This window comes from Salvia hispanica, chromosome 1 (genome assembly GCF_023119035.1).
Source record: "Salvia hispanica cultivar TCC Black 2014 chromosome 1, UniMelb_Shisp_WGS_1.0, whole genome shotgun sequence".
NCBI lineage: Eukaryota > Viridiplantae > Streptophyta > Magnoliopsida > Lamiales > Lamiaceae > Salvia > Salvia hispanica.
In genome coordinates this window covers 17,074,176-17,092,003 of record NC_062965.1, presented here as the reverse complement: position 1 = coordinate 17,092,003, position 17,828 = coordinate 17,074,176, and the positions used below count along the sequence as shown (strand labels likewise).

The window sequence follows — 17,828 nt, the reverse complement described above, 5'->3', positions numbered from 1 at the left end:
ATTTTTGGTAGTGGACCCCATATTCCATTAACTCATTCCTACTCATATTTTATTATAAAACTAATATATTAAAGTAGGACCCACAATCCACTAACTTTTTCAACTCACTTTCCATTACATTTCTTAAAACCCGTGCCGAGTCAAAGTGGGACAAATTTTGGTGGACGGAGGTAGTAGCTTATATTGACATTCTACGGGGGTGTTCGGTTGACAAGACTAAATCTCATGATTAAATATGTATCATGTTTGGTTCATAAGATTGACCCCCACAACTTAATCCTAGATGGATAGTCTCATGATTATTAGTCATAGTCTCCACCTCCAACTAAATAATCCCACAACTTAATCCTAGATGGATAGTCTCATGATAATTAGTCATGGCAACTGAACGCCACCTACATGTATTATATTGACATATTTTATATATCATGTTGATATTGTTGCTGTACGAAAAAATTTAAAAAATTTAATTTTTTTTTTCAAATTTTGACATCGGAACATATGCAAGTGGGATCTCGTTAGAATCCTTATGAAATTTTCTTTAATTTGATATATTTTGTGCGAAAAAATAATATAAATTGAGAAAGTTATATGCATTTTAAAATTATGGGATATTTTTCAAAAGTTAGTTATACCTAATTTGTTGTAAATTGACCTTAATACCCTTATTGACGTTTTTTTTATCGTGTTGACATTCCGAGGCTAATGATCTAGACTCTTAATTTGAATATCTAATGACTATTATTTAGTTGTAGTTAAAAATTAGGTATTGAGTTAGCAATATAACACTCCCCAGTGATTATATACCTAAGAGTGTGACGGTTGTACGGTACATCCCTCATCCAGAGCAAATACCTAGGAGTACAACCGGTTGTACGATACATCTCGCATCCCGAGTAGATACATTACACCCAGTTTCACTAATGCATTACACTATGAGACAACCTAAGTGCTTTTAATTAGAGCGCTATATAAGTGATAATATCTAAGAGTGCTACCGGTTGTACGTACATCCGGCATCGCGAGCAAATCCCTAGTAGTGCAACCAAATGTACGGTACATATCGCATCCCAAGTAGATACCTAGGAGTGCAACCGGTTGTGCGATCGGAACAACCCAGTACAACTATAGGTACAACGTAGTATAGTCCTCAAGAGGCGATACTTCAACACCTCGAACATTATCGGCACACTTCCAAACAAAACCAAGAGCAGGGCGGCTGCCGCCCGCCCGTGCTCGAAGAACAACAAGCACGAGCAAAACGCCACCATCATCGCTACAATGGAGAAGAAGAGTGTCGACACGCCCACCACCATCCAAATTGGAAGTGCCGTGAGGAAGTCCTCGTCAGAGTAGCGGGACGTGAGGATCGAGAGGAACATGAGCATCGAGGTGAGCGAGGATAGCGTCGCCACCGCCTCCGACACTGGGAAGATCACGAACATCCTCTTGTTCTCCAAGATAGGGGCGCCGTTTCTGTTGTAACCGCCTGGGACGGTGAAGGCCGTTGTGAACACCACCGTCGCGATGAGCACCGTCACCACCATGCACGATTTCGCGGTTTGCTTCATGAATTTCTCCCCTTCAGCACGGAGGCCTTCGTGCTTGGCTACAAATAATTCGCGAGGCGTTTTCCCTTCTTTGTTCTTTTTATGTTTGAATGCGGGCCGTACGAGCTTCTCGACAGCCTGAGAATTTGAAGTATAGTTCATGGAGGATGACCACACATCATTAGAAAGAAAAAAGTTGATAAAGTAGAAATTTCATATTTTTTACAGGAAGGAGGGAGTATGAAATATAATAGTAGAAAATTTTGTACCTTGAACCACAGTACTTCCCTTTGCATCTGCCAAGCAGCCCCGGGAATGCAGTCGAGCTGATTTTGAGGAGCCAATTCTGCCGCCAAGTGCAATATGTTATTACCTTCATCATCTATGTATGTTGCTATCAAATCTTTCGTACCACCCAACTCATACATCAAATTGAACACATTGACGTAGCGACGCGAAACCGCAACATGAAATATGCTATGTGAGTTATCATTCACTTTGTACAATAAATTATGGTCATTTTTGAATAATTCCACTATAAATTCATCATTTCCTGACTCCGCTGCTATAAAAAATAATGTTGAAGAATCTACCGCCCTAGCTTCGTTTGCTTCAATATCTTCCGACTCAGTAGCTCCCGCTGCTTGATCAATTTCTACTGATTCAGCGGGAGTAACTATTTCAGCATGTGTTGACTCAACAACTACCGTTGTTTCAGCATGTGTTGTCTCAACAACTGTCGTTGTTTCAACATGTGCTTGCTCAATAACTCCGACCGTTTCAGTACGTGCTGCTTCAATATCTTCTTTACATAACTCAGCGGCATCCCACAAACAATTCATTAATCTTTTGGCATTACACCTTGCATTCATATCGATCGCCGATTTTTTCATGGGCAGTACTAAAAATATTAAGAAATTAAGACCTTGTCACTAAGCAGAAAAAAATTACTATAAAGAAACAAGATAATTATTGGATCCATACATAAATTACTAACCATTTCTTACAATCTTGTCCCAAAATCCTTGGCCGTTGTCACAAGAAAATGCTGATGGACTCCGCGCAAGCACTTGCAATGGTGTCTCGCCATTTATGTCTCTAGCCACAACTAACGTTTTATCTTCGTCCACGATCCTCATAGCTAAATCTAATTAATTCACACATTATAGGATGTCATACTTGAATGCAACGAATATAGTAATATAAGATGTCATAATAGAATGCAATATAGAAGATTTGAATTGCATAATGCTAATTCCAATTAAGACGACCTTACCGTACAACTCAGAGTCGATTGCTGACGTCAGCATGTTGACCTTTTCTAGTGGGGTCCACAGTCCGATATCTGAATTACGGTAGAGAAAGTCAGCCATTTCTTCAAATCCTTGCAATGCAGCCATATAGAGCGGCCAAACACCAGTTTCACCCTTAATATCCGCCAAATTTGGGTGTTTTTGTAACATAATTCGAGCAATTTCAACGTGGCCAGCAGCGGCAGCAAAGCATAGTGCAGTGCACCCATTCATGTTCAAAGTTGCCACGTCATCTATGTCGAGAATTTCCAATAATTTTGAAACGAAAGTTTCATGGCCTTCGACTGCAGCTATGTGCAGTGCGATTTCACCTCCTTCCATTATGGCGGTTTTGGCCAAGTCTTCATTTTCAGTCAAAAGCTCTTCAACATCATTCCAGTCGCCCTTTAATGCAGCTCTGTGTAGAACCCTGTCGGTCCGTTGTCTTCTTTCGCCTACTCAAATGTTCGAGAATGATTTGTTTGCCAGATTGCTCGATTTCAAATTATAGTATTAAAAATAAATTTAGGCTATAATAAAAGTGAATAATATTTATAAATAAAAGTGACAGTTATTCTTTAAGAAAGTGTATTAGTTTTCTCAATAAAAAATGACTATAGTTTTTCATAAAAATGATACTAATTTGATGAATTAAGTATATTCTTAAGGGTAAGGATCTGGGCAGAGACTTATCAAAGACCACAACACAACTCTGGGATCGTTAAAGCAATAAAAACTTATCCATTTCGTTCCATTTAAGATAATCACTTTTTTAAGATCGACATCTTGAATGTGACAGATGCAATATTATTGGACTATATTTTGCATTTTGGTTAGTTATTTTACAGATAAAAATGTAATTTTGTTCGTTTTTGTTTTATTAATAAGTCCACTAAAAATAACTAATGAAAGATGAGAGTTCGACACACTCGACCAAGTTACACTTGATTTATAAAGATATATAAATGAAATTCTTTGGCGGAGTTATACATCTGTCTCAAAATCTCGTTACTAACTATAGCTTGAAATCACATGAATAAATTAAAAAAATAAATGAACTTGTCTATATCTTGAATTTTCAGCAAACAGAATAATTTCAATGTCTGTTGAGTGTTGACCTAAGTCTTCTAGTCCACACATAACTAACAATTCCACCACAAAATGTTGAGATATACTCCCCTCGTCTCATTCAAAATGTCCACATTTCCTTTTTAATTTGTCCCATTTAAGATGTTCACTTTCTATATTTAGAATTAAATCCCTCTCTCCTCATTAATATATTCAATCACTTTTTTTGTAATCTATCACAAACAAATATTTCACCTAAAACTCCGTGCCACTCAAGAATGTGGTCATTTTCAGTGGGCCGGAGGGAGTAGTATATATACTATATTTTATTTTTATATGTATTGTATGTAATTAATGACAAATTTACATGACATGGCAAACGAAATGAATAAAAAAATCGTTGTACGGTCATATCATCACGTTTCCTATTTATTTTACTAATACTGTATTTCTCCATTTTAATTACTTTTAATAAATTAATTTTGTTTTATGACTAATTTACATTTTTTTAGAAAAAAAGGTCTTAATTCATATTCTCTCTTAAAAAATCTCCGATTTCCCATGTGAAAAAAGCAATTAAAATTAGAGAAGAATCTCAGTTATTCCATTAATTTCATGTGAAAAAAGCACTTACGATGAGATGAGGAATAACCATTTTCATTCAGATTTATCCCCTCATGTTGTCTTCCCAGTATTTTTGATATAAAAATCCCCATGGAATATTATGCAGGCTACACAAAAACAAATACATAAATTAATTCATATTTATCACAAAATAATTAAAAACTAATGCACCTAAAGAAAAGGATGAGAAACTACTGCCTTGAAGAGAGAAGAATTCAAGATCGGATTTTGCAGAGAAACTATTTTTAGAGTGAAGAAGGTTGGATTCTTCTCAATTAATGAATGTTAGTGAGTTGAAAACCCTAATTATAAAGAGAGGATCCAATAATTAATTTTTTCTTTTTGAATATTCTAATAAGCAGAAATGTCATCGTAATTTCCATATTCGTCGACCATTTGCTTTATCATCACTAGCAATTTCCACATAGTGATGAAAAATTATGACCATTGAAATATAAACCATTAATTATTAATTTTTGTCGTGTTCGCATGGTGCGGACCACACACAAGTATCGTTTCAAAACATTAAAGGGCACATTCTTAGTATTCTAACAGGACATCCCCACAATGCGGATTTTTGTGTTAATTTTGCCTTCATAAAATATTTTTGTGTTCATTTGAAGTCCTATTGATAGGTTCACTAGATATCAGAAATTGTTGAAGAAACAACAAGATCTCTCTTTTATCCCTTCCCATCAAACGAAAAATAAAGAAATGGTTAATATATTCTTTAAAAATGTCTCTAATTTACGTTTAATTTTAAAAACATTAATTTTCATGATATTTAAAAAATACCCCAAAACCTAGATTTCGGAGGTGTGACTCATCATCTCATGACTAAATTCTCGATTTTGGAATATTTTTTAAAATATTGTGAAAGTTGAGAGCGTTTATAATTTAAAATTAAGTTTTTGCAAAAATTTGGGAAACAAACCGCACATATCTCAAATAATATTTATAGTACTCCTACTAAATATTAATCCCTCCATCCCCTAGTTGAGGTGAAATCCGTACGGAGATTAAGGAAGAGATGTTGAGTGTGTTAAATAAATAGATAAAAAAATAAGAGAGAGAATAAAGTAAAAATGAATAGAATAGAATAGAATAGAGAGAATAAAGTAAGATAGAAAAGTAAAAAAGAGAATAAAGTGAAAATGACTCAACTATGAGGGAACGAAGGAAGTACTCACTTCGTTCCATAAAAAGTGATATTTTGGGATGAGACGAGGTTTAATGCATAATTAATAAAATACGAGAGATATAAATAAATAAATAAATAATTGGAACGCTGTTACTAGAGGATAAGGTATGTCTCATTAGATAAATTTTTTTTATCAAAAATAAAAATGGACTATGTTTACAGGGAAACAATGGTTGTTTTTATTTACAGGGAGTATGTATTATGTGAACAGAGAACCAATGACCCAAAAATTCATGCAGTCAAGAAAATGAAACATATTTATTTATTTATCCTAATGCTAATATTTTTGAGTGGAAGAGAATGATTCACTGACTCCATAAATAAATATATAGGTCTGTACCTAACAATCTATATATGACATCTCTACCAATTAAATATCATATGTGAATATGTGATGGATGCATCATGCATGGAATATTGGAAATTAAAGTAGTATTTGTTTTTTCGATGGAGAGAAGGGAGCTTGGGGTGGGACTGGCGGCTATATTATTTATTTTTTTTAAATATATTTATTTTGTGCTAACGTTGTTTACAACTATTAAGTAGGATTGAAACTTGAAGAAGATACTTAAAGAAGTTCTATAAAAGGGAAGTTCTGTCACAATTTAAATCAACCCAAAATACTTAAAGAAGATAATATAAAATACTAAACATGCTATAAAAGGCGAATGGTGCGTACATTGATTTTTCGATTTTGGGAAACTAGACTCTAATAGTACGTGTATTTAGGCTAACGTCAAATGCAAATTACTATATTTTTTTTCCTCTTTGGTTTGAACATAAGTGTATCGAACCCGCGGAATTTGACTAATCATACTCGACCGAATTTGCATATTAAAGCCGAAAGTGCATATGATTTTTTAATTTTTAATAGTCCATCTCTCATTAAAAGTAGGGTCATTTTCCAAATTAATATATTTGAATATTTTATGAATATAGTACTATACAATTCAGTTCAGTACTCTCTTCGTTTATTCCAAATATTATATTTTTCTTATTAGACATATCACTCAAAATAACATATATTTTTCCTAAATAACATAAGAAATAATAATGGTGGCCAATAAAATCAACCTCAACAAAGGGACAGAAAATCTATATTGTGGAAGGTGGAGGAAATTGCAGAGAGGTATATAACTTAATACAATTGGTCGATGTAGAATTCAGATATCAAATGGAATTTGAATTTGTGATTCTTTACCATAAATTTGCCTTTTTAATATAGTATAGATAGGCCCCATATATTAGTAATTTACAATAAATTAATATATGAAGAATAATTTCAAGTCGATTCAGTGGAGTTTAAGTAGGTTGTTGTGACATAATGTATTAATTGCTTTTGATTGTATATATAGATTGAATCTTCACACCACATGTGATATCATAGAGTAGTTTTTATATATTCATGAACATTTGCATTTTATAATAATCTAAAGATTATTTCTTTATGAAGAAAAGATTCTTTGTCATATCCACATTCCATTCACACAATACTAGGGGTGCTTAATCGGTTCTCCGGTTCTCGGTTAACCGGAATCGGAATCGGAACCGGCCGGTTAATTGAGGAATCGGAACCGAAAAAAATCAGTATTGGTTCCGGTACCGGTTCTAACTTTTTAAATAAAATCGGTTCCGGTTCCGAACCGGAACCGACCGGTTCCTAACCGGATTATAATCCAATTTTATTTTTTTTATAATTTAATATACTAATAAATCTAATTTAATTGAATTAATTTTGAATTAAAGTAAAATAATTTAAAACATTGAGTGATTGTTAGATTTAAACATTGTTAGATTTGCGAGCTCTGAAGTATTTAAAATGTTTAAACCGTAATACTTTGAATCTATAATTATTTCCCCAATCCATTTTTTATGAACAAACTAGAATGAGTAGAACATCATAAGTTTGTTTTATTAATTTCCAAAAGAACTTTTACAAATACAATATCATTTCATATGATAGAAATTTAACTTTATAACAAATTTATGTAATAATTCATTTAACATACGATTTTAACGTGTTTGTGAACAATTTATTAACTGTTCCGTTATAAAGCAAAAAATCACAACAAGGTTAATTAGTATTGGAAATTCCATTGAATATTTGTTTAGCCAGAAAAAGAGAAAATGGAATTAAAAAATTGCTAACATAAACTAGTCCGACCTAGTACACTTGGCATCACTCTTATCCATATATGAATATTATTGTATTGTTGGTTTGTATTTTTGTGTATTTATTTGAATTCTTAAGGATTATTTGTTATATTTCTAGATGTTGGATTTTTTTTTTAGTATTGAACTATTTAAAATTATTAATAAATTCGACTTAAAATTACACATCGGTTCCGGTTCGGAACCGGAATCGACCGGTTCTTAACCGGCCAGTTCCAAACCGGAACCGATCGGTTCCGGTTCTAGGATTTATAAAAATTTAAAATCAGTTAAACGGTCAACCGATCCGGTTAGAACCGGAACCGGCCGAATAAGCAGGCCTACACAATACCACACACACATGAAATTAAGAGCGACAAATCGTGCAGGCTTTGTCATTATTAGAAGGTCTAACTCAAACCCGACCTGTTAAGGAAATTCTCAAATATTGGACTTGGTTCTGTCTTTGAGTCCAAACCCTTCTAAATTCAAAATTCCACCAATGTCAAGCAATTTAAACGAGTCATTGTCAAATATTCTCGAGAAGGTAGAAGAAGATCACTGAGGATGGTGGAAGAAGATAAAACGTAAGCCACGACTAAAGATGGCTACGGGCGAGACACTTTTGCAAGTGCAAGCGCGGAAGCCATTGATATTTTCTTGTGACAAAGACCAAGGATTTTGGGACAAAGTTAATTACAAGAAATTGTTAGTTGTGTACATCATTTATTTACAATTCCTACTATGATTTAGATAGCTAGATCAAGAAAATTGTGTTTTGTGTATAAATTCGTATGGTAATGTGACAGGAGTATAAATTAGAAATACGATCGACTAAATTCTAACTTTTGTTTTCTTTTTCTCCATGTGTCTATTAACAATATTTAATTCATCAAAATATTTTTAGTATTAGTCTACGTGAAGAATTCAAATACACACAACATGAAAGTAAACTGTGAAGTCTAAACAATAGTGGAGTGAATTTTTGTGGGATGCTGTTGAATAGTGTGGAGTGAATTTTTATGGGATGCTGTTGAATAGTGTATGCAAGATGTCGAAGCCGCCGCTCCAGATTTGTCGGAATTATTGTTCATAGCAGCAAAATCGGGAAACAACGAATTCTTGGTGGATCTATTAAAATACGACCACAATTTACTGTACAGAGTAAACAAGGACAGACACAATATATTTCATATTGCGGTATTCGATTGCTACGTCAATGTGTTCGAGCTGCTGGTGAGGAGCAAATTTTCCCGCCAAATGCAACATGTTGTTACCATTAGCATCTGGGTTGCTATCAAGTCTGTGGTACCATCCAACTTATACATCAAATTGAACGCATTGACGTAATAGCATGAAAACACAACACGAAATATATTGTGTCTGTCCTTGTTTACTCAATATTTTAATAGCTCCACCAAGAATTCACCATTTTTCGTTTTTGTCGATATGAAAATATTTTTCCTCTTTTAAGTAATACTACTAACTAACTAGTACATCAAGAAGTCCAATATTCATATATCCGTCAAATTAGCAGTATTGATATAAGGAGCAATGGGATAATACCTATTTGGGAATAATGTATTCTTTTCTTCAAACCCTGGTGAGTCCAATTCCTAAATATATTGGATATGTTGATTGGAAATAGAATGCATTATTCCCAAATAGGACTAGTGCCATCAATATATTTCCCATCAAATATATCCAATATTTAGAAATTGGACTCACAGGGTTTGGAAAATATAATTCATTATTCCCAAATAGCTAGGTATTCTCCCATTGTTGCTTATATCAATGTTTTTCAATTTTGTCGCTATGAACAAATACATTACACCGCTACATATGACCACAATTTCCATGTTAATTTCTTAAGATTTTTCCTCTTTAAGTAATATTACTAACTAGCTAATACATCAACAAATCCAATATCACTATATATATCAGTTAAATTAGCCGAATTGATACAAGGAACAATGGGATAATACCTATTTAGGAATAATGTATTTTATTCTTCACACCCTAGTGAGTCCAATTCCTAAATATATTGGATATATTGATAGGAAATAGAATTCATTATTTATTCTGCCCTCTTTTTATAAAAATGATAAAAAATAGTTAAAATAGAGAAATGGTAAAGTAAGAGAGACAATAATGTAGATAAGATTTTTCTCTATATTATTCTCTCTTAATTTATCATTTCTCCTCTTTAACTATTTCTTATAATTTTTACAAAAAGAGGGCAGAAAAGTCAATGGGACTGCTAAAGCGGGACGAATGGAGTATAAATTTCAAAACTTTGAATAAAAGGTAGGACTACCAACCTCATACATAAACATTGTGGATGCTCTAATAATCAGCGCCGGGAATCGGCTAGCCGGTCGCTCGCCGACCATTGTGGATCCTCTAATAATCAACTTTGAATAAAAGGTAGGACTACCAACCTCATGCATAAACATATTTGTACACTACTACATTACAATATGACATAACTAGGTGCTTTAATTAGAGCTATATAAGTGATAATACATAAGAGTGCAACTAGTTGTACGGTGCATCCTGAGCAAATACCTAGGAGTGCAACCAGTTGTACAGTACATCCCGCATCCCAAGCAAATTCCTAGGAGTGCAACCGGTTGTGCGACCGGAACAACCAAGTACAACTATAGGTACAAAGCAGTATAGTCTTCAAGAGATGATACTTTAACACCACAAACATTATCGGCACACTTCCGAAGAAAGTCAAGAGCAGTGTCGCCGACACCCAACCGTGCTCGAAAAACAGCAAGCACGAGCAGAACGCCGCCATCATCGCCACGATGGAGAAGAAGAGCGCCGACACACCCACCACCATCCAAATCGGCAGCGCTTTGAGGAAGTCCTCGTCGGAGTAGCGGGAAGTGAGGATCGAGAGGAACATGAGCATCGAGGTGAGCGAGGAGAGCATCGCCACTGCCTCCGACAGAGGGAAGATCACGAACATCCTCTTGTTCTCGAGAATTGGGACGCCGCTATTGTTGTATCCGCCGGGGACAGTGAAAGCCGTTGTGAACACTACGGTCGCGATCAGTATCGTCACCAGCATACACGATTTCGCGGTTTGCTTCATGAATTTCTCCCCTTCCGCTCGTATACCTTTGTGCTCGGCTACAAATAATTCGTGAGGCGTTTGCCCTTTCTTATTCTTCTTGTGTCTGTAAGAGGGCTGTACGAGCTTCTCGACCTCCTGAAAAGTTTTATATTTTCATGTTACATCTCGTATCTTTCGATATAAAGTGAAAGACTAACACGAAAAATCCAATGTAGTATCGCATTTCATACCTTGAACCACAGTACTTCCCGTTGCATCTGCCAAGCAGCCCCGGGAATAGTGTCAAGCTTATTTTGAGGAGCCAATTTTCCCGCCAAGTGCAATATGTTATTACCTTCATCATCTATGTACGTTGCTATCAAATCTTTGGTACCACCCAACTCATACATCAAATTGAACACATTGACGTTGCGACGCAAAACCGCAACATGAAATATGCTATGTGATTTTTCGTTAACTTTGTACAATAAATCATGGTCGTTTTTGAATAATTCCACCAAGAATACATCATTTCCCGCATCCACTGCTGTAAAAAATGATGTCGAAAAATCCGTAACCCTATCTTCATCTGCTTCAATATCTGCTGACTCAACATGAGTTGTTGGTTCAACATGTGCTGACTCAACAACTACTGTTGCTTCAACATGTGCTGGCTCAACGGCTCCTCCTATTTCAATATCTTCTTTACATAATTTAGCAGCATCCATCAAATAATACATTAATCTTTTGGCATTACACCTTGCATTCATGTCGTCAATCGCTGTCTTCTTCATACAGGGCAGTACTAAATATATTAGGTAATTAAACCCTTGTCATTATGTTGAAAAAATTATAAATCCTATATAACCAAAAAAAGAAAACAAGATAACGATTGGATGATTGGATCCATACATAAATACTAACCATTTATTGCAATCTTGTTCCAAAATCCTGGGCCGTTGTCACAAGAAAATGCAGATGGACACCGGGCAAGCACTTGCAACGGTGTCTCGCCATTTATGTCTTTAGCCACAGCTAACGTTTTATCGTCGCCCACGATCCTCTTAGCTAAATCTAGTTAATTCACACATTATAAGATGTCATAATAGAATGCTATGAGTACAATATTGCTAATGCCAGTTAAGACGACCTTACCGTACAACTCAGACTCAATTGCTGAAGTCAGCATGTTGACCTTTTCTAGTGGGGTCCATGATCCGAGATTTGACTTATGGTAGAGAAAGTCAGCCATTTCACCAAATCCTAGCAATGCAGCCATATAGAGCGGCCAAACACTATTCTCACCCTTGATATTTGCCAAATCTGGGTGTTTTTGTAACATAATTTGAGCAATTTTAGTGTGTCCAGCAGCTGCAGCAAAGCATAGTGCAGTGCACCCTTTCTCGTTCAGAGTTTCCATGTCATCTATTTCAATATTTTCCAATAATTTTGTGACAAAAATTTCATGGCCTTCAACTGCAGCTACGTGCAGTGCAATTTCACCTCCTTCTGTTATAGCGGTTCTGATCAAGTTTTCGTTTCTGCTTAAAAGCTCCCAAGCAGCATCCCAGTTGCCCATCAGTGCGGCTCGGTGTAGCGCAACGGTATCGGTCGATGGTCTTCTTTCACCTGCTTGAATGTTCGAGAATGATTCGTTAGATTGCTCGATTTAAAAGACCTTGTGGAATTTTAAATCTAATTAAACTGAATCATTATAGGCTATAGTAAAAGTGACATTTTGATAATACTATTTACTATAAATAAAAGTGACTGTTATATTGAATGAAATTGGCGGTTATTCTTTAAGTACTACTATTAATTAGTGTTCTCAACAAAAATTTGACAATTAATTTTTATAAAAATGCTAATTCTAAAGGGGTAGGGTCTGGGTCAGGCCGACGCGACCCAATCACACCATGAGGCAGGGTCTGAACAAAGACTGGGACTCAACACTAAGATCGCTAAAGCAATTATTTAATAATTCTCCTTTCGTCTCATTTAAGATAATTGATACTTTCTTATCGACAGATTCCTTTAGGCAGAGTTGTTGAATGTGATGAAGTAGGGATTTTTTGAGGAATACTCCCTTCACCCCACATTACTTGAAGCGTTTAATTTCGACACGAGATTTAAGAAAGTTAAGCTTAGTGAGTTAAATAAAGTACGAGAATAAAGTAAGAGAGATGAGTGAGAGTAAAGTCAAAGAAAGAATAAAGTACGTGCGATTAAATGTTTTGTTTTTAGAAAAAAAAGAAATGACTCAAGTAACTTGGACAACCAAAAATGGAATACGATTCAAGTAACTTAGGACAGAGAGAATATTTTAATGAGGATATCACATATTGGTTGAAACATCTTGAAGGGACAGATGAGTAGTACTCCCTCCGTCCCAGATAATTTGTCTCAATTTTCCATTTCGGTCCATCCTACATAATTTGTCCAATTTCACTTTTTACCATTTTTAAGTAGTGGATCCCATATTCCACTAACTCATTTCTACTTATATTTTATTATAAAACTAATATATAAAAGTAGGACCCACATTCCACTAACTTTTTCAACTCACTTTTTATTATATTTCTTAAAACCTGTGCGCGGTCAAAGTGAGACGAATTATCCGGGACAGAGGGAGTATTTTGTATTTTTGTTTAATTTTTACATATACAAATGTAATTTTGCTCGTTTTTGTTTTATAAAGTCCACTAAAAATAACTAATGAAAGATTAGAGAGATCGACACACTCGACCAAGTTATGCTCGATTATCAAAGATTTATAAATGAAATTCTTTGGCGCAGTTCTACAAATATGTCTCATAAATTTCGTGACCAACTATAGCTTGAAAACACATGAATAATATCCTATTTTATCTCGAATTTTCAGCAAACAGAATAATTTCAAAATGTCTATTGACCTAAGTCTCCAGTCCACACATAACTAACAATTCCACCCCAAACTGTCGAGATATAGTTTTTTTTTTATGTGTGTGTTATATTTAATGACAAATTCTTTACGGTCGATGTATTATCACTTTTCCTATTTAGTTTACTAGTTCAATTTTTCCATTTTACTTTTAAAAATAAATTAATTTGTTTTATGACTAATCAAAGTATTTTTAGATAAACGTCTCAATTAATATTTCCTCTTAAAAAACCTCCAATTTTCCCTTAATTTCATGTGAGAAAAAGCTCTTAATTACGATTAGAATCATTTCATTAATTTCATATGAAAAAAAAACACTTACGATCGGATGAGGAATAACCATTTTCATTCACATTTTCATGTTGTCTTCCCAGCATTTTTGAGACAAAAATCCCCACGGAATAATATGCAGGCTACACAAAACAAATACATAAATTAATGCATATTTATCACAAAATAATTAATTAACAATTAATGCACCTAAAGAAAAAGGGTGAGAAACTACTGCCTTGAACAGAGAAAGAGAGAAGAATTCAAGATCGGTTTTTGCAGAGAGACTATTTTTAGAGAGAACAAGGTTGGATTCTTCTCACTTAATGTTAGTGAGTTGGAAAACCCTAATTATAAAGAGAGTATCCAATTAATTTATTTTTTTCTTTTTGAATATTCTAATTTGCAGAAATGTCATCGTAATTTCCATATTCGTCGACAGATTTGCTTTATCATCACTAGCAATTTCCACAAGGTGATGAAAAAATTATGACCATTGAAATATAAACCATTAGTTATAAAGTTTTGTCGTGTTCGCATGGTGCGGACCACACTCAAATATCGTTTCACATATCTAAAGGGCACATTCTTAGTATTCTAAGAGCATCCGCCCGATGCATCGGACGTGCTATCGTCCGCCACTGTAGCAAGGCGGACGATGCCCGATGCATCGTTCGCGGACAATGTGCCTCGGAACACGCATCGTCCGCGGTATTGTCCGCCCTATTAGGGGTCATGCGGAAGATACCGCAGACGATGTAACACGTTTTCCTTTTTTTTTTTAATTTTTTTTAATTTTTATCTATATATACCTCACATTTCTCATTCCATTTTCCACGCTTTTCTCTCCTATCTCTCATCAATTCTCTTTTCCCCACACACCAATCTTTCTTTCACTAAAAAAATGAGACCCGACGACGACTGGAGTACCTTGGAGGGCCTTATTCGATTGCGTTCATTAGGCTGCGGCAGAGTGCTTGGCCGAAATGGAGCGCGAGCGTGAAGCGGCGGAGCAGGTCCAAGCTCAAAGCCGATTTGACGTTAGACGATTGTCCGCCGCGAGCACGACTTAGCTCACTAACGTCTGTTCGCAGACTATTTTGCCGAGGAACCACGGTGGGGCACGACGGTTTTTCACCGTAGGTTTAGAATGCGGCGGGATCTTTTTCTCCGCATTGTCCACACAGTAGAGGCACGTGATCAATACTTCCAGAAGATGGCATCGGCAGACCCGGACTTACGCCGGTGCAGAAGTGCACAATTGCGATCCGTCAATTGGCCTACGGTACCACGACGGACATGTTTGACGAGTACCTTCACGTCGGGGAGACAACTGGCCGCGAGTGCCTAAAGAAATTTTGTAGGGGAGTTGTGGAGGCTTTCCGCAACACATATTTGCGAAAGCTGACTACTGAAGATTGCTAGGCCCTGACGAACATGCATGAGACGGTGCACGACTTTCCTGGAATGCTAGGGAGCATAGATTGTATGCACTGGGAGTGGAAGAATTGTCCGACGGCGTGGAAAGGCCAATTTACTAGTGGATACAAGGGCAGCCACCCGACGATGATCCTCGAAGCCATCGCTGACCATTGGCTTTGAATCTGGCATGCTTACTTTGGTGTGGCAGGGTCGAACTGTTGGGGCTACCGCAGCGGAAGACACGGAAAACAAACAGGTCCTTAACGGATCTATTTAGGTGATTATGCATTCGACTCCAATTTTATGCAATAAACATAGATCTATAGATACAACATCAGATCAACACATAATCATGTATATTTGATGTAGATTCGATTGTTACCTCATAATCCGACATCGGATTGACATTGCTTGCTGCACCACCCGGAGATCCTTGGTTTATCGACCATGTATCTTCCATACTATTCCCTTGTCTTTGATCATCCATCCGTGTGGGCGGATCTTGAATAATCAACAAATAGCTTTGAAGAGATCTAAAGAAAACCAATCACAAACTCGATATTGTCTTGATCTAATCCTATGAATTAGGATAGAACAAGAACAAAACAAAACCCTAATTCTCCCACGTGCCAAGGCACGAAAACCGAGGCAAGGAGAGAGAGAGATAGCCGGCGACGGCTACTAGGGTTTTGGGGAGGAGAGTTGTGTTGAATGGAGTGCTAGGGTTTTCCATACTCCTCACTATTTATAATAGAGTTAATGGGCTAGTAAGGGGATCAATGGAATGATTTAAGTGTTGGGCTCACCCATTAGATAAATTACTAATTAAATCAAATGACCCATGATTTAATATATTATCAATGGAATATTATTTTGTTCCACTAAAGAATAATATTGCACTCCCACTTAAATCACCAAAATACAAAAAACTTGGGTCCATTTTATTTTATAATATTTTCCGCGTTTAAGATTATCTTGATCCGTCAATTTAATTCTTTTGTCTGCTATGTGACTAGAATTAAATTAATTCTCCAAAGAGTTTTCTAGTTTGAAACTTTATTTATTATTCGTGGAATAAATTCCTACTGCGCAGTTTTCTGAATAATAAATTCCCTTTTCAAACACCTCTTGGGGATCACCCCTTAGGGATTTAATCATACAATACTGGGCACGTGAATTCTATGAAATAATATTCCATTACCTTCATGTTATTCAATTACCACCACCCAAGATATCATGAACTTGAGTTACGTACAAACTCTCACATTGATAAGTCAAAATGGCGTATGACTGAATAAACAATATTGATATTAATTCCATAGACTAGAAAATACTAAAATTTCTGAAAAATATTCTTACAGTAGATAAAAATAAAGAATACATTTCATATTAGATCCTTTCAGTGCTTTACCACACCGGTGTTACTAATCCCGTCTTAGGTAAGAGAGAATTATCACAAACACCGCAACCGTACCAATAGGTAGCCAAAGCCTATCTAGGTTGTGAATACGTTTTTCTTCTTACTAGATCTGGTCAAGTCCCCTACTGGAAAACTCACGAGGAGATTAATCGAATTTCCCTACTTGACCTTCTTAGTAAAAAGCCTTAGACTTATTTATCATATTTCAATAATAAACCATTATATTATATTATTTATTCTCAAAATTAGGTAAACAAGTGGACGTGCCGTTTCTCGTATACATGCACAAGCTGACTGTACAAAGGCATGTACGCTCGAAGCATCTTTTAGTATACAAACCCCAACACGAACAACGACATCAACGTCCGGAACTCATCGTCTCTCTTCACCTAGCAATGCAATGGCTATGGAAGAGTGCAAGTAACATGGGACAGAGGGAGTACAAAAGATAAATAAAATGATATAGGGCGGAGTATATGGCCGGATATAGAGCATCCCACTGTAGGTGGATGGGTAGGAGGATAAAATGCTGATGTGGCGGAGGGTAGAGCGCCCAATAGGGTGGACGATAGGGCGCTCCATTGTGGATGTTCTATTAGGACGTCCCCTCAATGCGGATTTTTGTGTTAGTTTTGCCTTTATTATTTATTTTTGAGTTAAATTTTGAATCCTACTGACTGGTCCATCAGATATCAGAAATTGTTGAAGAAACAACAAAATCTTTCATTTATTCCTTTTAATCGATCGAAAAAATAAAGAATTGGTTAATATAAAAAATGTCTCTAATTTTAGTTTAGTTTTAAAAACATTTATTTTCACGATATTTAATCATCTCGTGACTAA

The 17,828-nt window shown here is 35.7% G+C and overlaps 2 protein-coding genes across 8 annotated transcripts; both read right to left on the bottom strand.

Annotated features, from left to right (window-relative positions):
- Positions 1–932: 932 nt before the first annotated feature.
- Positions 933–4,626, bottom strand: LOC125188598 (ankyrin repeat-containing protein ITN1-like). The gene is made up of 5 exons (XM_048085545.1): positions 4,545–4,626; positions 2,827–3,297; positions 2,548–2,697; positions 1,820–2,451; positions 933–1,688 (listed from the first exon to the last, which is right to left on the bottom strand). Exons 1-5 carry the CDS (start codon positions 4,624–4,626, stop codon positions 1,083–1,085), a joined length of 1,941 nt encoding a protein of 646 aa, XP_047941502.1. The 3' UTR covers positions 933–1,082.
- Positions 4,627–10,211: 5,585 nt separating this feature from the next.
- Positions 10,212–14,516, bottom strand: LOC125214895. Of its 7 annotated transcripts, none has more exons than XM_048116112.1 (6): positions 14,382–14,516; positions 14,196–14,286; positions 12,109–12,585; positions 11,878–12,027; positions 11,205–11,758; positions 10,212–11,109 (listed from the first exon to the last, which is right to left on the bottom strand). In XM_048116112.1, exons 2-6 carry the CDS (start codon positions 14,248–14,250, stop codon positions 10,504–10,506), a joined length of 1,842 nt encoding a protein of 613 aa, XP_047972069.1. In that variant the 5' UTR covers positions 14,251–14,286; positions 14,382–14,516; the 3' UTR covers positions 10,212–10,503. The 7 variants fall into 7 exon arrangements, with proteins under 7 accessions (XP_047972069.1, XP_047972093.1, XP_047972085.1 ...); XM_048116136.1 differs by having other exon boundaries at positions 12,109–12,582; XM_048116128.1 differs by having other exon boundaries at positions 10,212–10,442; positions 10,492–11,109; positions 14,196–14,500.
- Between the last annotated feature and the right edge of the window lie 3,312 nt (positions 14,517–17,828).

What these genes read in the sequence shown, in the direction of transcription:
- LOC125188598 (XM_048085545.1), bottom strand. Translation starts at nt 4,626, where the DNA reads ATGGGGATTTTTATATCAAAAATACTGGGAAGACAACATGAGGGGATA. An exon ending in AATCGACTCTGAGTTGTACG is followed by an intron (nt 2,698 to 2,826) that starts GTAAGGTCGTCT and finishes TGAATTAATTAG; the next exon opens with ATTTAGCTATGAGGATCGTG. An exon ending in GGACAAGATTGTAAGAAATG is followed by an intron (nt 2,452 to 2,547) that starts GTTAGTAATTTA and finishes TAATATTTTTAG; the next exon opens with TACTGCCCATGAAAAAATCG.
- LOC125214895 (XM_048116112.1), bottom strand. Translation starts at nt 14,250, where the DNA reads ATGCTGGGAAGACAACATGAAAATGTGAATGAAAATGGTTATTCCTCA. An exon ending in GAACAAGATTGCAATAAATG is followed by an intron (nt 11,759 to 11,877) that starts GTTAGTATTTAT and finishes TAATATATTTAG; the next exon opens with TACTGCCCTGTATGAAGAAG. An exon ending in GGGAAGTACTGTGGTTCAAG is followed by an intron (nt 11,110 to 11,204) that starts GTATGAAATGCG and finishes AAAACTTTTCAG; the next exon opens with GAGGTCGAGAAGCTCGTACA.